The sequence below is a fragment of the Hippoglossus hippoglossus genome, chromosome 21 (genome assembly GCF_009819705.1).
Source record: "Hippoglossus hippoglossus isolate fHipHip1 chromosome 21, fHipHip1.pri, whole genome shotgun sequence".
Classification (NCBI taxonomy): domain Eukaryota; kingdom Metazoa; phylum Chordata; class Actinopteri; order Pleuronectiformes; family Pleuronectidae; genus Hippoglossus; species Hippoglossus hippoglossus.
In genome coordinates this window covers 20020626-20045233 of record NC_047171.1, presented here as the reverse complement: position 1 = coordinate 20045233, position 24608 = coordinate 20020626, and the positions used below count along the sequence as shown (strand labels likewise).

At 39.6% G+C, this 24608-nt stretch overlaps 2 protein-coding genes across 3 annotated transcripts; one reads left to right on the top strand and one right to left on the bottom strand.

The window, feature by feature from the left end:
• Positions 1-10: 10 nt before the first annotated feature.
• Positions 11-12089, top strand: hspbap1 (hspb associated protein 1). 2 transcript variants are annotated; one of them, XM_034573891.1, is made up of 8 exons: positions 11-150; positions 1016-1271; positions 2232-2416; positions 3610-3746; positions 6572-6743; positions 8668-8751; positions 9202-9312; positions 9959-12089. In XM_034573891.1, exons 2-8 carry the CDS (start codon positions 1076-1078, stop codon positions 10538-10540), a joined length of 1467 nt encoding a protein of 488 aa, XP_034429782.1. In that variant the 5' UTR covers positions 11-150; positions 1016-1075; the 3' UTR covers positions 10541-12089. The 2 variants fall into 2 exon arrangements, with proteins under 2 accessions (XP_034429782.1, XP_034429781.1); XM_034573890.1 differs by lacking the exon at positions 11-150 and adding an exon at positions 188-254.
• slc15a2 (solute carrier family 15 member 2) lies at positions 11312-24608 on the bottom strand. The gene is given in 23 exon segments (XM_034573888.1): positions 11312-12220; positions 12222-12377; positions 12636-12740; positions 13166-13309; positions 13404-13503; positions 14462-14569; positions 14664-14710; positions 14819-14983; positions 15763-15888; positions 16140-16221; positions 16743-16831; positions 17356-17391; positions 17654-17698; positions 18521-18610; positions 18740-18823; positions 18966-19048; positions 20323-20400; positions 20481-20571; positions 21450-21549; positions 21911-22003; positions 22299-22440; positions 23080-23167; positions 24392-24608. Coding segments are annotated over 23 exon segments (2238 nt in total). The 5' UTR covers positions 24524-24608; the 3' UTR covers positions 11312-12166.

Sequence of the window (24608 nt, the reverse complement as noted above, 5' to 3'; positions counted from 1 at the left end):
CGTCAGCTTGAATCGGACTGTTGCTGTGGCCGCTGCGCCCGAATGGAGCAGCTTCGGGGTGAGGAGCTCAAGATGTAAGCGGGCTCCCCCGCACTGTCATGTGACTTTTGTTTACTTCCGTCTGAGAGTCGACTACACGTGTAGCACAAGGTGAGTTGTTGTTTGTTTTTCAGAAATCCTCAAAGACTCCGGTTCTCGCTAACGTCAGCATCCCCGTGATGTATCGACACAAACAGGGAGGTTTCCTAGTTAGCGTGGGTATTTGCTAAAGGCAGCTAACTAGTATTGTCCGAGTTGTGTGATAAAAGTAAAGTGTCGTTAGCCACATTATCTGAATGTTTAATGACATTACGGTGCCTCATGATGAGAATAGTATGCTAATAAAATGGCCGCATGTTTCTTTTAAGAGGACAAGAGGAGTTAGAGGAGTTAGAGGAGTTAGAAAGTATGATACCAGTGACATGAATGCTAGTTAAAGAAAGTTAACTAAGCGACGGCTGCAACTAATGATCATTTAATCGCTGATTAATCTTGTTGGATGAACTGTTTTATACCTTGTTATACTATATTTTTAAAGCTTTCTATATTGTAAATGAATATTAATATTCAATAAACACATTTTCTTTCATTGACCCACTGACTCCAAACCAATGCTGAATTTTATTATAATAATGCTAATGATAATAATAAACTTATTTAGATAGCGCTTTTAAAAAAGTGAGAGTTGCTTTGACAGCAAAGCAGGAAAGTAAATATAGGAGAAATAACAATGAGCAGGATGCAATGTGACCAGGAAGCCAGACAACCACGTTCAGGTGGTGGGACACAAGGTAGTGTTCAAATTAAATGAATGACTATGGAGCTATGTCACATGAAATCTTCAACACATCAAAGCAGTAAAATGACAACAAAATTAATGAACAAGAAAAATGCTCAAGACAATTCAAGTGAGGAACACATAAATAAAAAGGTGATGGTTGTTTTAACTTGTCAAAAAAAAAATCTGCATCTACAGAACCATCTTGGCTTATATCCACTGGTATACTCTGCCCACTGCCAGTGTGAACTACAAACCATGGCTACCTCTGACGCTATGAAACCCTTCAGCACAGACGAGACCCAGAGGATTCTGCGTCACCTCCAGCAGCCGGCAGTCTTCATGAACATGACCTGTGACTGGCCAGCGCTCCAGTGGACGGCAGAGCACCTGTCCGTCTGCCTCAGCGACAAATTGATTCGATTTAGACTCGGGAGAAAAGAGGAGATCAACAGTAAGAACGGGGGGTTAATGAAGACAGGTCTGGGTTGAAATAATTCTTGTGTGGTTAATGAAGCAAGAAACAGCCTACCCACAAAGCCCGCAAAGTCTAGACTATTTGAAATCAGCAAAAGAATAATTGATAAATAGATAGATAGATAGATAGATAGATATACATTTAAGAAAAGACATTATGAGAAAACAATTAATTTAAAGTGATATTTCCACCCTTGCAGGTCCTAAAAAAACCTGTTAAACCTGTTTTTTATTTTGTCCTGAATAAGCTGTCCATTGACTTAAACTCCACTGTCAGACATTATCGACCAATGTCTGGCCAAAGCCTACTCTTAAATGTAGAAATCATTGATAAATATGGTAAATGAATGATTTTTATGTTTTTTAGTAACATCTTTGCACAGAGCCTCACAGAGCAATCTCGTACTTTCACCCAATTTTCAGAGATCACATAATAATTGCCAGCGATATTGTGTAGTTCATCCTTTGACAAGTGATCATTTACAGATTAGACCTTGTTAGTGGGACCTGATGAAGTATCGGAAGCTGTCACACAAGCCAAAAAAGGAATGCGGGTTTTTGCCTTCAAGCATCTGGTGTATTTTGCCGTCCTAGTGGCTCTAGAACAGCTACAGTAATGACTCCTCCTGTGATGAATAACAGGGAGCGTGTCCTCTGATAAAAGCAAACTAATTCGATTTCTAAATCTTTTTCAGCAGCAGCTGACAGGCTAACAGGAGGACATTGCTCATTATTCATGCCATCACTCAACTATATAAACACTTTGTTTACTGAAACAAAAGCAAATCATTTATTTTTTCCATAAAAGTGATGATATATAGCGCTGTGATTCTGGTATATGGTTTGTGTTTCCTTTAGCATCGATCAGTTAAATTGTGTTACGGAATTTTCTCACAATTTTCCAATTATTACTCTATTTTTCTTCCTGCTTTCATAGCCCCTCTGTTTGAAACCCAGTGTTCATATGTGGAGGCCAAGCTGGAGCACTTTCTCTGCTGGACCCGGGGTCAGTGTGGGACAGATGTTGGACCTTTCTCTGAATTCCCGTGCTCAGAGTATTGGGCTTACGCTGACTACAAATACATCGCCACGTTGTTTCAAGATCAGCCTTTCATGTTTGAGGTAACCAGCCTCCTGCGTACATATTTACATGTTTGAATTATACCATCCCACCTGTGGGGTATATTGGCTCAAATGGTGTTACTTTAGGTGGGTTGTGGTCTGTACCGGACTCAATGTTCACACAACCATGTCACATTTTTGAAGCGAAGTCTCCTCATTCTGTGAATAGGATCCCATATCACCACAACAGCTGTTAACAAAGAACTGGTTCAGACTTGTGGTTCTGGCTCCAAAGTGGTACCACTACAGGCCTTATATGTGAAAAAAGATTTGTTGTGCCTCTGTAACTGGTTCAGTGTCTCTTCTACTCATTCTGACTCATTGGCTGTAACATTTAAAGACTTTTAAAGGAGACCAGCATTATGACTGTAATCAAAAGGGTTGAAGAGCAGTAACCCATTATGAATACCAAATATTGTTTTAAATTGTCATAAACAGATAGAAAAGCAGTTTTCTAAATGTTTAATTTAAAATGATCATTTCCATACTATTACCTTCTAATCAGCTTGCAACAGCTTCAGCTTATCAACAAATGAAAAATTAAATGAAAAAATGTTAAAGAGCCAAAATAGTGTCCATTTGTTATTTTGTTCACGTTTTTTTCCTTTGTTTTGACATTTTCAATTAAAATGGCAAGTTTTCTCACGTAACAACTTTCTATTAGCAGCTATTATTGTCCCGTGTTAGGTAAAGACATAAAAAATGCCATCCTTTCTCCAGCCACTGCCACACGTTCATTTCATTTTTATCTCTGATCATTTTTTATTGGACATCCACCTGCAATTATTACCCGCCTGTCTTATGCCTTTGAGACAGGCAGACATGGGCTTTCTAAAGGAAAAATTGTGCCAGGAAAGGGCTGCCTGAAGGCTACATTGACCAGCCTGTCATTTACAGCCGTCTGCATATATGGTAATGACTTATTCAGGATGCTGCTATGATTGCTAAACCTTTGTGCTCTGACAGGACCTGATTGACAGGCCAGTTTTTGTGGAAAGATGACAAATATTGTAGTTTGGTTTCTCACAAAGAGACCTCCATTGGTCACCCATAATAGAGCCTGTCAAAGCAGCTGATGAGGTGGGGGTCCCTCTGTGAGCAGAGCTGTGACAGACAAAAAATGACACTTGTAATTTAAAAATCTGACTGTGTGTGTGTGCACGTGTGCGCGCTCGTGTGTGTGTGTGTTGCAGGATGTAAAATGGTCCGACTTCGGTTTTGAGGGGCGCAATGGGAGAGAGAGCACCTTGTGGATTGGCGCAGAAGGGGCCAACACACCGTGCCACCTGGACTCTTATGGCTGTAACCTGGTACTACAGGTGCAAGGACGGTAAGACGGATCATAGCATGTGTTTGCTGCTTTTTTATGCACCAAAGTAGCCAGATTATAAATCCATCCGTGTATAACGAGCAATTAAAAAGCAAAATTAAAAAAATGTATGGTTTGCGATTAGATGAAACTGTCTTTAATCGCTGATTTCCTTAGAATAATTGACCTATGTGATTAAAATAATCAAGTTAACATAAACGGATACCTAAAGTACCTCAGTAGGTATTACTTTTGACTCTTCTTTTACACCTTCAAGCTACTTTTTGGATTCTTGATGCGATCAAGTTACAGATATCATGTCTGTTATCTCTGTTTTGATTGAACCTTTCTAATTTAAATTATTCACAAATATGACTTGCATACCTTTGAACTTGCTGCACCTTTTAACATATTTTTAGTTGAAAATGGTCCCAATTTTGTTAGCTAGAAATAAGCCACACAGCTCAACAGTACATGTTTGTTTCTAAAACATGTGTGAATGCAGTCAGTATTGGACAAAAGCGAGATGCATCATTTAATATGCACCCACTCTGATGTTATCGACGGGACTTTAAATAAAAACATCACTCATTTTGCTGCCTCAGTGGTTTGTCAATATGGCTTCAAGTCATAACAAAGGCTTTAATTAAATGCAGCCCAAATCAAAACTGAGGCAAAACCTGTGGCCTTGAAACTTGTAATATGGTCAAATTGTCAGTGCAGTAAGAAGTAGTGTTTTGCTCTTTGCTGCAGATCAAGGACAAATAGTGTTCAAAAATATGAAATGCAAGAGACATGCACCATCTGCATGTTAACTAGTGTTTGATATGATAATGACAAACTTTATTTATATAGCACTTTTCATCGCATAAAGTGCAGCTCAAGGTGCTTCACATGAAAAAGATCTTTAAAACAGAAGCTTAAAAACAGAACATAGTAAAGGATGTCAAAACAATAAACTCTTAATAAAGGGTGAAATCGAGGATTAAGAAAAAAGAAAAAACATGGTTGAAATTAAGTTAAAGCAAAACCGTAAAAATACAGTTTGAGCAGTTTTGTAAACACGTCATAGGAGGATGCATTTCTAATATGTTCTGGGAGTTGAATCAAACTGCGTGAATCGTGGAAATACAATTTTAACAAACAGGCACAAAAGATTTCAAGCTCCACTGGCAAAGAGAAAATAGAAATCACTCAATTCTATCTTCTTTCATAACATGAGAGTAAGATTGGACAGAAAAAAAGAATCCTTATCCCTGTTGGCTCACTCTTCAAACAAAGTGACAGTTATATCAAACAGTGGCTATCGACTGAAAACTATGCAGCATTTCATGACAAAATGTACTATTTTAAGAAAAGTTTTCAGCAAATACATGAGATAATAAACTAGTGAAGCTGGAGAATATAGTTTGGTAATCCTGTATATCATCTCCTGAATTCCGGTTTAAGACAAAACGATTGATAATGCTTCAGCAAGGACCCATACTGCATCCTGCCACCAAGTTTCATGGAAATCCGTTCAGTTGTTTTTGTGCAATTTTGCTCACAAAGAAACAAACGAACAAACGGACAAGGGTTAAAACGTAATCTCATTGGCGGAGGTGAAAATGTGTATTGAATATGGTTTACTGGGTGCAGTACTGAATGTGCAGTCAATACTAATATCTAGTCTTAGGTCGTACACTGATTTCCAATTTAGGCACCAGAAACAAAATAGAGATAGATACATCCACAGAGAGGTGTAAAGTAAAATGACATTGCTCTTTCATGGCTGTGATAATGGTTCTGTGCTCTTTATAGAGAGTTGTAACGGAGCAGGGAGGAGGTTCAGGATCCCATGAAGTCACAGCTGTATTTCACCAAACCAATGATAGCGGTGGCGGTTTGCTGCCCGTTCACCACATAACCAAGGTGCAGGGTAGTGTGACGGCTCACACAGAATGTGAGCCGTCCTCTGACCTCTGAGAAAGAGTTAATTTGTCACAGAGCAGGAGGGAAACGGAAACAGACCGTGAGGGGAACTGATTAGATTCTGGTGGTGCTAATAATTCAAAAATCATACACTGATTATGACAAAATCACATTTTTAGCATACCTTTAAAAGTCTTCACTACATCTTTTACATGACTTTGGAAGTAAACTGCAAACTTGACTGGTTTGCGAGTTGGTAATTCCAGTTGTATCTCACTTCTCCCAGAGTGCAACAGTTGATCTCACTCTGTGTAATTGGTTCTTTTATTCGGTATTGATCTCAAACAGAATGAAGTTCAGCTCGAGCAGTTGTTCTACACTGCTGATCCATGAAAGTACAACACTGCTGATTGATTCCATGACATTTGTGACCATAGATCAGAAACAATGAGAATTTGTTGTTAGAGAAAAGTGGATTCTTTTACACCGATTATTTTGTAGTTAGCTCCATCAGCTTATATCATCTCTCAGGATTCAGAATATTGAACTTCTGCTATTTTTGTTCTTATTATTTTTCCACGGTAGTAACCAGTAAGCAAATAATATTATAAACAGTGTGAATTGCCTGTATTTTATTGACCCAATTCAGAAGAATGTTTTTCTTTCACATTATGTAATTCCTATATTTGTGTTGTTTATCTGAGTCCATCACTGTTGAAAATGTTTTCATGATCTGTATTTTTACTGCGCCCTGTCACAGGGCATTAAAGTTTATTTACAGTTTTGGAAAGCTGCGTTGTTGGCCAAGCCACTCAGCCTGAATTTACGACTCGCTGGGTCATTTACTGACTCCGCTCTGAATTAATATCTGACAACAGCCTTTGTGTGCTCTTTAATCTGAACTCATATCTCATGGGGATGTTTCCTCTCTGCAGGAAACGCTGGCACCTCTTTCCTCCCGAGGACACTTCCAAACTCTACCCAACCAGGATCCCCTTCGAGGAGTCCAGTGTCTTCAGCCAGGTGGACGTGCTTCAACCAGACCTGGGGAGGTTCCCCAACTTTCAGCGAGCCAGGGCCCACGTCGTCACTCTGCAGCCAGGACAGGTCAGAGCTCTCTGACATAGTATTTACAAGACCTCTATAGCTACTGCACACAGTCTGGCTCCAAATGCACAAGATGGCCACATCTTTAATCTTGATTTCTGGATAGTGGGAGGAAGTGGAGATGTGTCGTCCATCTTATTAAAGTCTATGGCTTACATACATACAGCCAAAGGATGTTAATAAATTGCTAGCAAATGTAGACACACTGATTTCTTTCAAAGAAAAAAACATGGCTGTATATTTGGCTGTATGAATCAGCTTCTCTTAAGGTGTTTTTTTCCTTTCATGAGGAATGATGATGGGAATCATTATTCAAGTCATTACTCAAATTGTCCTTTTAAAGACATTGTTCATACACAATTATCAAATTCTCATCCAGGCTTTATTTTTGTTCTGTTAAGTTGGAAGTTGAAAATGCCTTTTGAATTGAATCATTCTTAATTGTATGGGAAAAAAATCGAAAAATCTTGCTCATATCTACAAGGCACTGAAAACCTAGTGTGAGTGATTTACTGATGTTTGATCTTATGCAATACTGTCACTCTACATTCATGAGATAAACTGCTTTTGACACAGAAGCAATAACCATAAAATATAGCTTTATTGGTCCTTAAGCTCACAACATGTAAAAGTAGACTCAACTGTGAGATTTATTTGTTGTGCTGTCCACCGTAAAAGCCTGAAGTAAGGCAATGGTCGTGACTTGTGTTGCAATTAAGTTCAGGCCTCCTCAGTTACAGTGTTTCACCTTCAGCAGCTTGGAGGTTTTATATTAAATGGAGTGGAAGGTTCAGGTCATCACTCCTGACGTCTTATCAAGCAGAGAATTTACAGGATCACGTGTGGTTCAGTAGATCGACTGACTGGTCACTCAAGTCCCCGTCCTCAGTACTGCTTTCCAAGCAGGTGAGTTCAGAGTAGGCACAGTAATGACTGAGAGGTTGTGCAACCAGAAGCTGCCCTGGTTTTCAGAGACTACTTTAAAAATAGTTTCAAGTCTTCCAGGGTGTTTTTGTTCGAGAGCATGACTGACTTGTCTGTAAGCCTGTAAGAAATCTGCCTTTTACAGACTTATGAAGATATGAAAACTTTTATTTTACAGGATACAGATTAGCCTAACCCTATGTATTTTCTTAATTCAAGCTATAAATACATTTGTGTTTTATTTTTATTCATAGTTAATTATAATAGTCAATGACTTTACTTTGTCATTAGGGTTTGTTAACGACATCACAGGAATCATTGAGAATGTTTTCAAATCTGTAGGATCACCAGATTTCTTCTCACAGCTTTGCTAGCGAACAGCTAGCAGACCCCGGAGATATTCAGTTATATTCAGGCTCAACCTTTACGTGGATCCCAGGGTCAAAGGTCTTGAGTGATTTTGAGCACAGCTGTCTAGACCTTTTTTCACATTAGAAAAGGCCCAGATGTTCCTGATAACAGCAACAATGGCTCTATTTAACTTAAGTGTCCCAGTAATTGATTTCATGATTCAATCGAATCGTAAGGAAGAAGGTCAGTTTTCTGGCTTCCAGCAACAACACATCTACCAACAGCACTATCTCACAGCCTTTGTCACAATCAATGAGCTGGGATTTACAAACCGTTGAAAGCCATAGGTGGTTGTTTCACCAGACACTTGTAAATACTATAGCTGTTGACACAGAATGGATAGTTGTATAAAAATGGCTCCACCAACTGTCCATGAATGAATCAAGACTGCTGACGAGGCAGAGAATCAATAAGACTCTCCGTTTAAATAGTCACTTTATGAATGGGTGAACCAACATCCAGGGATGATGGTGTATGCTGCCATCTAGTGGACAATCAAACAAGTAATGAAATCTCAGGCCTGAAGACAAAGAGGAGAGGAGTTGGTGACGTCTCTGAACTGTGAATCCATTTTATCTTCTTTCCTCAGGTGCTTTATGTTCCCAGACACTGGTGGCACTACGTGGAGTCAGTGGATCCCGTCACTGTTAGCGTCAACTCCTGGATTGAGTTGGTAAGCAGCCCCAGCATCCCGACAAGTTCGGCTCACTACCTAAAAAAGAAAATAGAAAAGATGTTCCATGACTTTCCGTGTCTGAAATAAATAAGAGGCGCGTTAGCTCTCCACCTCTTTGCCCCCCCCGACGAGCCCCTGCTCCCAGATAAAGGCTCCTCTCGGCTTTGAGTAATGAACAGGTCTGGCAGTAAAAGATTCCCTGTCATTATGATGAGTGTATGTGGACATCAAGGAGTGTGTGCTGCCTGAACAAAAGTCTCCGTGCCACCAGACAAATGTTTATTCAAACAGCGAGTCCCTGTGCAGCTTTGCCTGCAAGGTCACAGACACAACAAAGTTTGCCTGCAGCCGACACCGACACTGTGTCTGTATCATTCAGTGCAATTATCTTGATGTGCACTTCTCAGAGCGGCGTGTTGCTGTGCTCCACTCTCTGTTCCTACACAGGAAGCAGATGATGTGGCGAGAGTCAGTGAAGCGGTGACCAAGGCGATTGTCTGCGCCATGAAAAGTGCCCGAAGCGACGACAACACTGACGACTGGCTCAATCCAACAGAGGTAGCAAAATAATGCTGTTATTATTAATTAGTCCCTCATATCAATATCAACAATTTTTTTGTTGATTTCTAGGTTCTTGTTTCTGTTTAACGTTGAGATATACAAAAGCTGCATCTGACATTTTCTATGTAAAACCCACCTCTTGCTGTACAGGGAGTTCCTTATAGAAGACTGTATGTATGGAGGATAACAAGCTTTTAAAAGACTACAGAAAACATAATTATTCATATTGGCCTTCATCTTACCTTGTGTATTGTAGCGTTTGAGTCCATACATTGTTATGGTTCTGTCATTATATCTAGATTTATTGCTTATAAATACTGTTATGATGTTCTTAATGTGAAGCACTTTGTGAGTCTGCTCTGCATTAAATAAACTTTATTTACTAAAGTTTAAAAAGTAAAATGTGCATGAATATATTTATTTACAAAGTAGTTTATTGATCTATAAACAAATTGACTAAAGTACAGTTGATATTTTAATGGACAAGAACTTAAAAATGTCAAGAGGTACGTGATTTGAAAACACAAATAATTCATGAATAAATAATGGCAGTTTCACATTTGGATGTAAAAGTAGCAGTTTGTGGTTATTTTGCAGCTTTGGGAACACTCTGTCACAGCTTGCCTGTTTCATGTTTCTGCAGGAAGGAGTGGCATCCCATAATGAGAACATGCAGTATTTGAACCTGGCAATAACAGCGTGTGCTCAAAGCCAGAAGATCCTCTGCGGCAGCAAACTGACCCAGGACCCCCGAGACGCCCCTCCTGCTAAACGGGACTCCAGTGGACAAATCAGGAAAAACATTGATTCGATAAGGGATTCCGCACCCTTCAGCGTTCCCTTCGGGCCACATCTCATCTCTGTGCGCTGTCAGCAAGACGACTCAACAGAAACGAGGGAGACGACCCCGAAAGATGTGGAGGTCAAATCTTCCAGGATCCGAGGAGGCAAATCTCTAGAGGACTTCACTGTCAGCTCGGACGCAGCACAGAGAACTGAGCCTGCGTCTGCTGTCAGAGTCCAGCTGGGAAAACACAGCCCTGGTTTGAATCCGTGTGGAGCATGTGACTGTGCTGATGGAACATCTTCAGAGGATTTACAGGATTCAATAATAACCACTAATGACCTGTTAGACTGCCTGGTGCATCCTGATGTCATCTCCCGTGTCACTGAGCTTTTACTGGAAAGGCACACAGGAACTCAGAGGGCCTCTGCACCATCCTAGCTTTAATATTCGCCTTCCACGCACAGTCTGCATGTAAGTTTCAGTGGAGTTTAGTGAGTTAGAGCTGGTGGAAAATCCACCTGCAGATCCTTCGCTGCAGAAATCCATCCTCTGAGTTTACAGTAATGGTTTGGTGTCAGTAAGAAGTGACAGAGGAGAGTTGAAGATTATTACTGAGCTACACCCTACTTTTCTCCGACCGGAGATTGACCCCAGCTGTGAGAAGTCGCAGACCAAAACTAATTGTAATGCGACGAGCGACACCATCGAGTGGCTTGGGACATTTCCTCGTTTTGTTGTCCTACACAGACTAATCCTCTTTGCTTATTCCCCAGCAAGAAATACGACCACTCTAATCAATTTACTATGCTAATCAGCCAAATAATGCAGAATGATGTCGCTGGGATGTGAACATTTGTGCGTAATGTTTCCTGGTTGTTTAGTAAGTGTACTGTCATTGGATGGGAACAGGAGGCGGATTGTAATGGTTTGATGATTGATGAAAGCTGCATAAGGAGCAATGAATGAAATGTTTGAATACAGTCTCAGACGAAATGGAGGAAGAGTGTGCGTCTACAAATATAATGAATATTATCATGTCACCAACAATTTATTTGCCAAATGTTATTTCCTGTTTGTTTTCCACTGACGCAAATTTTATTTTACCGACGTCCACATGCATATTCACAGATTTTCAATTTCATAAAGAATGGATGTACATTTTAAACTTCATTAAAAACTTCCTACAGCACAAAAACAAGTTTTAACAACACATCAGTCTATTTACAGAACTTAATAGGGAGCAGCAAAATGTACACGTTAACCTGAATAAAACATCTCCATCAAGTAATTAAAGACTAAAGGACCAAACTGTTGGTTTTGCACATTTAAGCACATTAAACAAATCACATATACAATATTTAAAAAATAATGACAGCTCTGTAAGCTATGATAGTGTGACAGTGAAAGAATATGAACATCCAGGAACCTGAAAATGAAGCAGCTACGTTCAGCCATCTTTCATTTTAATATTTACACCTGTGCTTTACTTACTGCAACGTTTCCAAATGTCTTCTGTGAAAAAGATTAGTATTTTATACTTTCCAATATTACATAAAAATATAACCACACAACAGTGCACTGTAAAATAAAGTTTTATGTAATTTCTAAGACTTCTCAGTGGCAATAGGCAATACCTGGTTTCGATTCAACTGAGAGGGATTGAAGATTTTTTGTGAAATTTAGTTTTTCAATCGGATCTGTGTTTTTTGACATTAGTGTTAGTTTGCAACACATATATACAGCATATAACATCAGACGTTTATCTTTAAAAACACTATTGATCATGGTGTGAGAAACCACACACTGCCTCTTTTAAACAGTATTACTCTGGTGGACTGTTACATCTCGAAGTGACTGGAGTGTTAATGTTTTCACAAAATATATGAAATGACATATTAAACTTTAAACCACAAGAAAGTCAAATTATTACATCTTAGTGCAACATTTTCACAAAAAAATACATGAATATAAAAGAAAGAAATAAAAACTAAAAGAAACTTAAAACCTTTTCATGATGGCTGCTTGTCTAAATCTGAAATACTTCACCTTTGTTATGTGGCACGATTATAATTTGGTGGTCTTCCCCGTCTTGTTCAGGTCTATGTCGTTGGATTTTTTTCTTCATCTTGACATCGTCGTCTCCCTCCTTCCCTGAGTCGTCCAGGTACAACTTCTCCACCTGATCAGGGTCAACGTAGGTGTAGAAGTAGGACATGAAGGAGAAGATGATGCAGACGCCCAACAGCAGGCCGGCAAACAGCAGGAACTCCTTCCACTAATGGAATGAAAAGGTGTTTTATAGAACTGAATGTCACAGCAAATCCAAAATCTGAAAGTTATAATGTTAGAAATGCAAAAAGGTAACAAAAATATCTGCATGGCTGGACAACCCCCAGAGGGAAATTTGTCTTTTTATAATTTAGTATTTCCAACAATAATTAATATCAAACCACAGAAAATACACAAGTTGTTTACCCTCCTTGTATTTCTCAAGGGGTTTTGACGTTCCCTGTAACACCTCCTGAAGTCTTACCTGTTCCAGTCCCGCACCCTCTGCCACAATCAGCACTATCACATTCCCAAACGCGACGGTGAGCAGCCAGCCGGCCTGCAGGACTGACTTCATGTTGGCCGGAGCCTGAAGGAGGAGAGATCCAGTGTTAGTCAAGACAACAAGGAACCTCAGGGTCAGACATCGTCAAAGGTTTGATCAAATGGGATCATTACTTCAGACAAATTTATTTTTTAGAAAGGATGTTGAGGAAGCGATGTCAAATAATCTAAAGGCAAGATTTTATTTCACAGTACTTCACAATTTGGGGAAAATATTGATGGCGTCAACACACTGACTATGCAAATGACCAATGTTTGAATCAAACAGTTGGACGGGGCACAAATCTATAATACGCTTATTATGGGGAATGTCCGTTCCTTGGTTAATGATTTGGATGAGTTATTGGCTTATTGGCTTATCGGTTATACCGACAGAACAGCCCACTGTGTTCCTCAGAGACCTGGCTGAAATCTAAAGTCTACAGGGTCATCACCTTATCAGTCACAAACCTGTGAGTAGGAGAACTCCAGGCCTGTAATGGAGAACATGACCTCTCCAGCCGTTATGAGCACGTACTGGGGGATCTGCCAGGCAATGTTCACGTTGTTGGCTCTCACGTCTTCCACCCTGTTGGCTGCAATTTGACCTGATTCCTGACAAAGCACATAGAGATGGTGTTGTGAGTCCGGATAACTTTTAAAATCTTTCATAAAAAAAGAATGCTGTTTGTGTGAGCAGCATCCTGACCTCAGTGAGTATGACAGTGTAGGAAGCTCCAAAGTCCAAGACGCCCAGGTTAAACTCAGAGCAATTCTCTGACTGGGGGCTGCAGCTGACATATGGGTATCTACACAGAGGCAGGAGAGCGGTGCAAGAAGGGTGAGATGAATCAGACAAAATAGAAAAGCATAAGATGACAATAAAAAGCTACTAAAATCACCCCCCTATGGTTGTGTGCCTCCGCCAACGAATGCAGTTTCAGTCCCTCCAAGTGTTCCCGATATATGAATCCACAATAATGTGAGGTCACTGCGAACTTTGACCCTTGACCACTCAAATCTAATCAGTTAATCTCTGAGTCCAATTTTTGACAACTGGTCAAAATTAGAATAGAATCCCTGAAGGCAGACTTGATATATCATGTTCAAAAGGTAAAAAACATATTTTGTTAGGCCACAATGAGCTTGAGCTTTGACCTTTGACCACTCAAATCTAATAAGTTCATCACTGAGTCTAAGTGAACATTTGTACCAAATTAAGAGGTTTTTCTGAGATATTGAATTCATAATGCAAAAAAAAAATGTGTGAGGTCACAAATCTTGACATTTTACAACCAAAATCTAATCACTTCATTCTCTAGTCCAACTAAATGCTTTTGCCAAATTTGAAGAAATTCCCTCAAAGGTTTCCTGATGTATCATGTTCACCAAACCAAGAACTGTTCAAATTCTAATCAGCTGAGTGAGTCTATGTGAACATTTGTACCACATTGGAAAGGATTCCCTGGAGGTGTTCTTGGGATATTGCATTTATAGACCAAAAATGTGAATTATGAGTTCAGAGTGAACTTTGACCACCACATTCTAATCAGCTCATCTTTGAATACAACTTGATAATTGTTCCAAATATGAAAAAAATTCCCTCCAGGCATTCTTGAGATAATACTTCTTGTCTTGAAGAGGCCAATGACAGAAACCTTTACTGTGAGGTGGAACTGATTTACAGGAGCTGGTTAAACAGCAGTTAGACGAGCGGTGGCTTCCTGATTTTAGCTCTTTCTGCTGATTCAGAGCAGATGCACTCACTCTCCCCGCTCCACAGCCTTGTCTGGAGTGATGCTGTAACCGGGGGCCACGTGGAAAGTCACGTCTCCCACAGTTAGGTTCATTTCTGTTGGCTGCGTGTTGAGAAACCTGTTGAATTAGAATTTTAAGAACTGATTAAAGTTAGGTAAATTGAGCTATGATAAAAGGTTTATTTTTAAAATGAACATTAAACAAAGTTGACCTCAGAGAAGGATTCCCATTTTCATTTTTCTTAATGGAGTCATTCACCTGGGTGATAAATAAACAGACATAATAAAGGTTTCTGACAATAATATCGATTTCTGTTCTATGAATTTCAAAATACAGTTCTTGCAAGTTTTCATTCACTGCACTCACGAGTTTGCACTGGATTCCTGTAGTTTGGGAGTAGATGATGAGGGTGTAGGCCTTTTGTTGTTCAAACGTCTGGTTGCACGCTGAAGTTTCTCCATTCAAAGTGACTTGAATTGTCAGTTCTTTGCTGGACGACCCCAGTGGAAGTGTTTCATATTGAGGAGGGTCCTGACACAAAGAGATCAGATCTTCATGTTCTTTACAATGAAGCAAGGAAATTCAATTCATCACGAATATTGGAGGAGGTAGATTCCGGTCTCTGCTGAGTTTTTAACATGTAAACAGTTTTTGAAGATGCAAAATTGCAAATCAGAAATGTCACAGAACATACTTTCTAAAATAATGGTGTGTCGGGGCCATATTGCAATGAAACCCAGAGATTTTGAGAATAATTCTGAAATATTACAAGAATAAAGTCATAATATTGTGAGAAGTAAGTCGTAATTTAACAAGAAAAAAAATCATATTACGATAATTATGTCATAATTTAATGAAAAATAGTTTGTATTACTATGAGATAAGGGGGGAAAAAGTGAATTCAGAGTTCCACTTCTTACAGATTTCATCGTTTCTTGAGAAAAACAGAAAGAAAGTAGCTGGAGGCTCTGACACTAGTTGGTGAAGACAAGTTTATCTTAGTGCTTTAATTCAAATGTAAATACAAAGTCATAAATGTCTCGAGGGCTTAAACACAGACAAACACCAACATCTTATTATTATGAGTCAACACTTTACATACCTAGACTCATGTTTATGTTTGATGTGCAGTATTTCTGATACTGTGCACGTTGTAATTATAATTTTATCCTTCAGATCTTTTTTAAGGTATGAGTTGATCCCTGTTTATTCTCTTCATATTTTAAATTCAGAGTCTGCGATCCTGACACGGAAAACAGACAAAAACCCAGAATATACTTTATAAAATCATTTCAAATAAGTGTAATAACCTGAAGGTATGGGATCGGCTCTTTAAACAGGTCACTGCCAGCAAAATCCACCATGACATCACCTCCTGCCAGGTTTAAGGTCTGCACGAGACATTTCCCTGAGGGTGCAGGATCCACCACTGTTTTCTAACAGACGGAGAAATCAAAGCACCACACTGATAAACACCAGAGAAAAAAGTCTTAGAATTAGTATTATAGAAAGACCTTGTTATTATTATAAGAGAAAAACATATTAACCACGTTATATAGTTCACTGATATGTTATATTACAGGCATTACAGTGGGATGAAAGTACAAGCTTCAGTGACTAAAGATGTACGACTCGTCTCCGCTTCCTCTCACTGCATTAACTCAAAACATTCAAGATTCCGACGTACCACGACGTTCACCTCGACCAGTGTGGCCGCTCCGAAGGCCAGCGCTGCAAAAACCATCCCTGCAGCCATTTTCTTTAGAGGCCTGAAGGCAGAGAGAGTCATTGACAGACAGTTACGCCTCCTCCATGACTCCAGGCCCAGTGTGTGCTTACTGTTTCTAAATCTGAGCGATTTCCACATCAGTGTCCTTATTGACCTTATTGACTGACTTAATTCCATCTGTTATAAATGTATCCTTTTCAACCGGCGCCATTCTCTAAAAAAACATGGATTAAATGAGTAATTATGAAAGAGCCCAGTGCTATTTGCACACGGAAATCCACATTTGTACTTTTAAATACAGTTTTAGTTTCTTTTCCTGGGAAATAAATGATGAAATGTGATCATTTATTCTACATATTAAACCATGTGTCCCTGGGTAATAAAGGTGCATACAATAGTGCTGTGTATGTGTGCACCTTCATTTGTTATTACCCCTTCCGAGGCGTATCCCTGCATATAAAAGAAAGGTCGTGTGGCTCATTGTGGCGGTTTAAGAGGCTTTTTAAACATTCATGTCTGCAATAAAGTCCCGAGGATCCACAACAACAGGTGTCGACTCACGTGAGGTGGATTCTGCAGAGGCCGATGAGCGGATAGATGATGAGGTCAAAGATGGGCACAAAGAGAAGAATCAGCAGAGCGTTCATCATCTAAACAGCAGGGAGGAGGAGGAGGCGCAGATTTAACTGAGTCTGTAAACGACTCATAAAAGCATAAAGGTTGAAGTAACACAAGAACAAGGACAGATTCTAATTTGCCAGAAGGAAATATGGTGGCGATAAAAAGCTGTAAAAGTGTTTTCATGAGGACGACAGCATCACTCAAACATCAGTCCGATTTATTGTGTTAAAGACGTACTCATGTTTTCATCCGAGGCGAAAATCGTTCATGCCACAAACATGGAATGTTTCTGGATATACGGAAGGTTTTCATTTTTAAGTGTAAATCAGTTATTCACTGTTGCTAAGCTGCTTTGAGATATGCACTGATCCCAGTTTCTCCAGAGCAGGTGTATGTGTCGGTGCAAATGTGCGAGTGAGAGTTCACAAAGCAGCATTTTCAAGATCCAGAATGAACTTTACATCTCATGATTAAGCTTCCATGAGACCGAATATATTGATATATGTGAGAAATTGTACACAAGCTACATCCCAGTGAGCGCAGGAGCACATACCTGCATTTGGTCCGGCTTAATAATGAAGGAACCTCCCTAAAGAAACAAAAAAAAACATGATTTTTGCTTTTACAGCACAGATGCCTAAACTTTAACTCCATGAATCTGATGAGTAATGATTAAACCAGTTTTTCTCAAGGCCATAAACAAAGATTTACTGGAATATAATGATTCCCGAACGAAGGCTGAGAGCTTGTGCAATCAGAAAGATGTCACAACCCACCCACTGGGTTGGTGCAATAATAAAAGATGTTATCAGATTTTGTAAAAATGTTGACGCCAGTGTTATTTCTCTTACAACAGCCATGTTCATCCTCGTGGCTTGAAGCGTCCAGCGGGAACCCTGCAATAAAAAAAACAAGAGAAACACCGACTGTGACGGACGACACACGACAGACGGGTCTGTTCTTCTGGAGAGGACAATGATGAGGAGTTGACAAACACTCGCCACGTATTTCTGAGAAAGACAAAGGTCTGTGGGACTGAAAAAATCGTTTGAACTCAAGAAGAGTGAAATGTGAGAAAGCTGAACGTGGCTTTGAGGTTTGCTTTAATCACATGGTTGTGTTGAGCGTTTGGTCAGAGGAGAAAAAAACTGATTGTTAAGAGATTCTATAAGATAACGGACACCAGGCGTTTGACCTTGTGCCGACTGTGCCGACTGGTCAGGTCTGTACGACCAAGCAGAACTAAATCTGATTCTTGATTTAACTCTGAAATCTAAGTGATGTCTTCTTCAAATGTTTAAAATTAAAATGTAGAGGTCAAATAAAAAAATCAAGAGAATTAATTTCTATTTATCCAAATTACTACTTTGGTTGTATCCAAGCTACTAAAATTTTCTATAAAAATGTAATAAAAATCATTGACATTATTCTGATGGCATTGGATTTTGTTCTAAAGAAAAGTTTTAACACAAAGGTTTGTCCATCTTTATATAACATCAATGGTTGTACTAAAGGCAGAGGATCATATTCCCAGTGTTACATTCTGTATCTGTACAAATTTGACAGTAGTCCATCCAAAAGTTGTTGAAATATTTCAGAATGGATAAATATGTTGGACCAACATTGTCATCTGAGGCTTCTTTAACTTCATCTTGGACACATTAACCAGACAAACTAATGTTGTGACTGTTGTTCATACGACTTTTTTCTGCACATACCTGCTGATCGAACAGAGCCCAGAACATGGGCAGTGGGATGTAGAGCACCAACACCCGCAGCACCATCTTTATCTCCTGGATCAGACGCTTCTGTTAACACAGAGAGCCACAGTGTGTTATTGATGCACGGAAACCACAAACGCTCTTTTGACGTCTTCCAAGAAAAAGACTGTGGGGCAGATACAAATCTTGAGGTCATAACAGTCCCCCTTCTGTTACCGAGTACTTCTCCTCAGCCCAGTCCAGCCAGTGCTTCCTCTTGGGGACGTACTTTGAGCTCCTCCAGCGGCTCTTGATGGCAAACTGCAGACCAAATTAAATAAAGGACATAAAAACGGTAATGTGGACACAGGATTCATGGCTACATTACAGCACAATGATTCTTGACAGCAAAGACAGAGAAAATTGTCTGATAAGATTGGAGGGAAAGTGGGAGATGACTCACTCCAATGCAATTGCAGACTTCCAACAGGATGTTTCCCTGGGGAGGATTCCTCTTGTACATCCCGCTGCCAGCAATGAAAACAACTGCCCAAGACCGATGGAGAGTCAGATCGGAGCCAGAGAGGCGAAGAAAACAGTTTATGTTGGAGGTGAAAATTAAAAGAAATGATAACATTTGCTCAGCCAGTAATAATAAACCCACAAATTAAGATGAGATACAGAGTTTTACTTTTAAGGACATATTTTTTTGCTCTCTTACCCTGAAACGGTTCAGGGTAATAAACACTTCACTTGTAGTAAACACACTTCAGGCCTCCGAGGCTGAAGCCCCCACTTTGTCTCGCCCTCGTTGTGATGTGTTCAGGGCCTCTGCAGAGCTGCAAGCACTGCTTGTTTTCACTGTGAGCCTTCAGCCGAGCGTGAACCACACAAGGATCAGTGGTGACGGGGATTCACAGACAGAGACAACTGAATGTCAGGACGTATGTGGCCCAGCCTTAAACAACAGGAAGCCCAGACTGGACTTCACACTGTGCAAACATGGTCTCCGCCTGAAACAAGCTTGGATCCTGAAATGTGACACTTAATTTAGACAGTTTTATGATTGAAATGTTCAAATTGCAGCTTGGAATTTTTATTAATTTCCTGAATGCATACAAATTAAATGATTTCATGTTTTTTCTAAGAAAGAAAAGGTTTTTTTTGATACAACATTGTTGTATCATTATTTTCTCTGTAAGTCAGTTCTTAAGCACAAAGATGTTACATCTAGTTTATATTTTTACCCTAATTTGTCTAAATTCAAGTTTCATTTAATATTAACAAACAATTGCAGACAATAGAATGTTCTTATACAGGTTTTTCACTTCACATAATTTATACTGATTATTTACTTCTTATCTCATATATTTACTGTTACTTGCTAGCTTTTTATTGGCCCCCTTAAATATTTAAAAGTGAAATATCTTGTCTGAGAATGTTATATTATCTATATTAACCTAATTTGAGAAGTCTTTGCAAAAAACATTTTTGTTTGCAGCTCGATACTAAAGCACAGTTGAACTAAATTTCGGCATCAGTAAACTCACATGCTCTCAACAATGATGTTGCACTGTTACATTGATGCGTAGCATGAAATAAAGCTAGTTTTATAGCTACGTGGTCATAAACCAAAGTTAAGGACAAACTAAAATTCAATAAAACAATCGGATGATGGTGCGAGATGAAAGGTCACAGCATCAACAGAGTGGTTACAACTCAACATGAGGTAAACATGAACCAAATTTAATGGCTGTCCAATAGAGGTCGACACATCTCACTGACACCTGATTGGTTGTAGCAGTTGGTTGAACACTCACCTAAAGCCACGATCATCAGAACGGCAGGAACCCCGAAGGCCAGAGCGTAGCAGTCGCCACCGAAACACTGCACATCCCCTGCAGGAGCAAATCCAGCATTAACGGCAACGCCCGGATCAAAGAGTGGACGGCAATAGGTTCCTCAGATCAACGCTCACCTCTCAGTATGGGTGTGATCACAGTCGACAGGAGGCTTCCAGCGTTAATTGACATGTAGAAAATGGAGAAGAATTTCTGCCTCTCGCTGACCTGCAGGTGATCAACAGAATCATCAGCAGAAACCTTAAGTCAGATTTTTGGTTAAAATGATATTGGTGTGAGATTTCAGAATAGGTTCAAAATATGATCTGAAGATTGGGTGTTCATAGCATTTCGTACGATCTATTTTTGACCCGTTTTCATGACTTTTTCTGCTCTGACAATGATTAAATAAAGCTACATTTATTTATTTAGGCCACTAGAGGGCAGAAAAACAAGCTGACAGAATCACAGGGAGGATTTTTATTGTTGATATGACTCATGTGTTTGCAAAAACAAAATAAGATATTTACCAGTCCAGTGTCTACCGAGAAATCTCATTTATTGTTAGTTTTTCTCCGGTTGAATATAAGTCCCTCACTCTGCTCCTAGCTCTGATTTGGTCTCCTCTGACCCCGGGGAAAAACATTGCTCTCCTAAACATTTAGAGAACCTGTGGTAGTCTTCAGTTGTCATAAAAACTCAAAAGCTGTTTGGTTTGTCCAGTCTGGGCTACTGTAAAAAACATGGCAGCCTCCATAGAGAAGACCTGCTCCTGATGTAAATATAAAGGGCCAATTCCATCTGCCAATAGATCCCTTTCAGCTACAGACTGGACCTTTAAAGCTCTGTTCTGCATGATTCTTTTTTTTACCAGTATACATACATATATATATATATATATATGCACATCCATCAGGGGCAATTTAGGGGTTCAGGGATTGAACCATCGACCTTCTGGTTTGTGGACTCTACCTCCTGAGCTGCATCCGCTAAAATGGCTTGTACTGAGTCCTTTCACTTAGTGCAGTGTATTGTATTGTTTGAGTACGGTAAACACAAGCCACGCTGCTTTCATTGCTTCGCACTAAAGAGAGAAAGTGACTCACGTGCTCCTCGTCAAACTGGTCTCCTCCGAATGCTGCCACGCACGGTTTGATTCCTCCGGTGCCGAAGGCGATGAGTATAAGACCGACCACGGACAGAGCACTGCAACACAAACACAGAGCTAATGCAAGATGTGGAAATTCATGATGCACATTCAGTTTGATGATCATACAGAAAAGTTAAATATTTATCCTTTACACAGATGAGGGGATTTGTTTTGTTTTACTGTTTTATTGTCAATTGAAAAATGTTGGGTTTTGGACAATTCATCATGATCACTGAGGTAATGTGGTGAGCATTTTTCATTGTCAGATCTTAAATTAAGAAAAAAAGAATACATGGATTTAAAATTGAAATAATTAGTAGTTGGAGTCTTTCACTGATTGCTGAAGTGAAAAAGGTTGTTTTAAAGACCTATAAGAGGCACAGATCAAAATGACTGATTCAGCTCGAGGTAACTCACATGTGCACATTGGTGTTTCCCACAGTGGGAATGGCTCCGACCGACTTGACCACATGGCCGATCACATAGACGATGGAGAGGTAGATGATGGTCCTGTTGGGAGCAAACTGTGATTATGTACATTCAGAGCTGCACTCTTACTATTATACCAGATCTGTGTGTATCTGTGTGTGGTGTGTGTGGTCAGGGTGATTCATCTCCACTAATATGTAGTGTCACACACTTTGGACAAAGCTCCGAGGTTAAAGGGCTGAATTACTGACTTCATCACCTCCATTGTATTGGGAGGACAGACTGACACATATCTCAAAACTTCTCAAGTGAAGGTAAAGTTCATGGTAAATGATCTCATGGCTCGACACCAGCTGTGAGTTGGTGGTGGACTCACCTGAATTTTCCGAGCCAGGAGTCGGCGATGAGCGCTCCCAGGATGGGTGTGAAGTAGCAGAGGCTGCTGAAGGCGTGGTAGACTGCGGTGGAGAGGTCTTTGTCCCAGTGGAAGTAGTTGAGGAAATAGAGCGTCAGCACGGCTGTGAACAGACACACAAACATTAGCTGGGACCCACTGTGGCAGACGGACCTTCCCCCGAAACATGAAGACAGCCATTTTCTCACATTACCCGTTGAAGTCAGTGATGAAGAAAGAGACTTGAGGACGCTTTTGATCTTTGTTGTTTTTTTTCTAATTATCCAAATTCAGTATGACACTGATGCCGTGTGTTAATTTTTAACAATTGGACAGGATATTGGCTGTTTTTCATGCCATGTTAACATGGCATGAAAAAGCCCATATCCTGTGTGTGTGTGTGTGTGTGTGTGTGTGTGTGTGTGTGTGTGTGTGTGTGTGTGTGTGTGTGTGTGTGTGTGTGTGTGTGTGTGTGTGTGTGTGTGTGTGTGTGTGCAAATGGTTTGAAGCAATGTGACAGACATGTGAGAGTAAGTGAAGTCATGTGAGAAGACGTCGGCCTTATCAGGCCATCACCATAACCTCACTGACTCACACTATGTAATCATCTGAACAATCTGAGCATCACAAGTTATAACAACTTTACATCAGAGCCTTTTCTACAGTTGTGTTCAAAGACCCTGAAGCTTCTCTGTGAATACGGACTCCTGCTCTTTATGTCTACCTCTTCCCCCACATGTCGTCCAGACAGAATCTCACATACCTTTCATGCCATAGTAGGAGAAGCGTTCACAGAACTCATTCACCACTATGAAGCAGATGCTGGTCGGGTAGTTGGTCCCACATAGTTTCTGAAACAAAGGGTAGAGTTTGATGATGAGATGGATGAGAATTATCTTATTTTTAAACATAATTAATTCAACAACAACTTTAAATATACTGTAAATACAAAGCTGCTCATTCCATTAATAGTTTCACCCGCTCTAACTGAGAGTGGATCAATATTCTAACATTGAACAGGAGGCATGCAGCAAATACACACTTCCTGCTAGTCTGAAATTCGCAAGTTAATCATTGTCCAGACGTAGAAGTTGGACAAATTGAAAGCATCAGATATGATCATGCTCAACTACAGTGATTAATATATATATATATATACTCCCATTACTCTGTGATATAACAACATGTGATTATAACAGTTAATATTTACTAGAAGATCCATTTTAAACTGACACCTTTAAAAACTTGTATATTTTACATTGATTCAACTTCATGTTGTTGCTTACAGGTTTATTTTAGAATATTAAATTATACTTTTGACTCATTGATGTCTTTTATCCACAGATAAAGACATTGCAAAATAAGCATTATACACTATAAAGTAGAATTTGTGATAAATTGGCATTTTCCACAAGACCAGAAATGACAGTTGATTAATTAGTTCATTCACAGGGAAATAATTATGATGGATTATTCATTCAAGACGCATATCAAGCAAAAAAAAGTTCCAGCTTCTCAGGGGTGAAGGTGACTTTTTACATCATTATATCACTGATAAAACAAGAAAGATGTAGATAGGATTTTAGGATTAATGGAATTTGCTATTCTCAGGTCATCAATTCATCAGTTAATCTAAAACAGAGTCATCTGTTGCAGTAGAATGTCGATTTATGAACAGATTAAAACTTTGACGTTTTCATCTGAATATTCTTACACTTTGAAAACGTGCGCATAATTTTCCTGTTTATCCTGTTTATCTTCTGCAATTGCTTCTAATATAAATTTTTAATATCTGTCAAAGCAAATACAGCCCTTTGGGTTTAATATTTCTGCCTCCAGGTCACAGCAATGAAGGGGAAGGTAAACAGATCAGGAAAGTGAAATAGGAAATATGGAGAAAGATGATTGGCCACAGCTTTACATGGACCCTGAAGTCTCTAAAAAGATGAATCAAAGTGCAAAAAGAGTCTGCACGGATTATAAAGTCTGTCTTTGCTGTGTTTTCAATTCATTAGCTCTGTGGATGTGACAACAAGACTCACTACACTCTCCAGAAAACCACTGCGTGTATTTACCTTGGCCATGGTGCTTTCTTTGCTGATGTGATTGTGGATCTTTACTGCTGCTGCATCGGGAGATCCTGAGTAACATCCAAGTCCGTCCCACTCCGCTCGGCTCCGCTCTCTGGAGCACCAAAGGAAAACCATCGATCATTTATGCTCTAAACGAGAACTTCAAGTTAATATTCCACCACTTACTGCACGTGACTCTGCAGGAACAACCTCCTGGGGA

Excerpts from the sequence above, each read along its gene's own strand:
- hspbap1 (XM_034573890.1), top strand. The coding sequence starts at position 219 with ATGTATCGACACAAACAGGGAGGTTTCCTAGTTAGC. Across the intron at positions 2,417-3,609 it reads ATCAGCCTTTCATGTTTGAG|GATGTAAAATGGTCCGACTT; the intron begins GTAACCAGCCTC and ends TGTGTGTTGCAG. Across the intron at positions 8,752-9,201 it reads TCAACTCCTGGATTGAGTTG|GAAGCAGATGATGTGGCGAG; the intron begins GTAAGCAGCCCC and ends GTTCCTACACAG.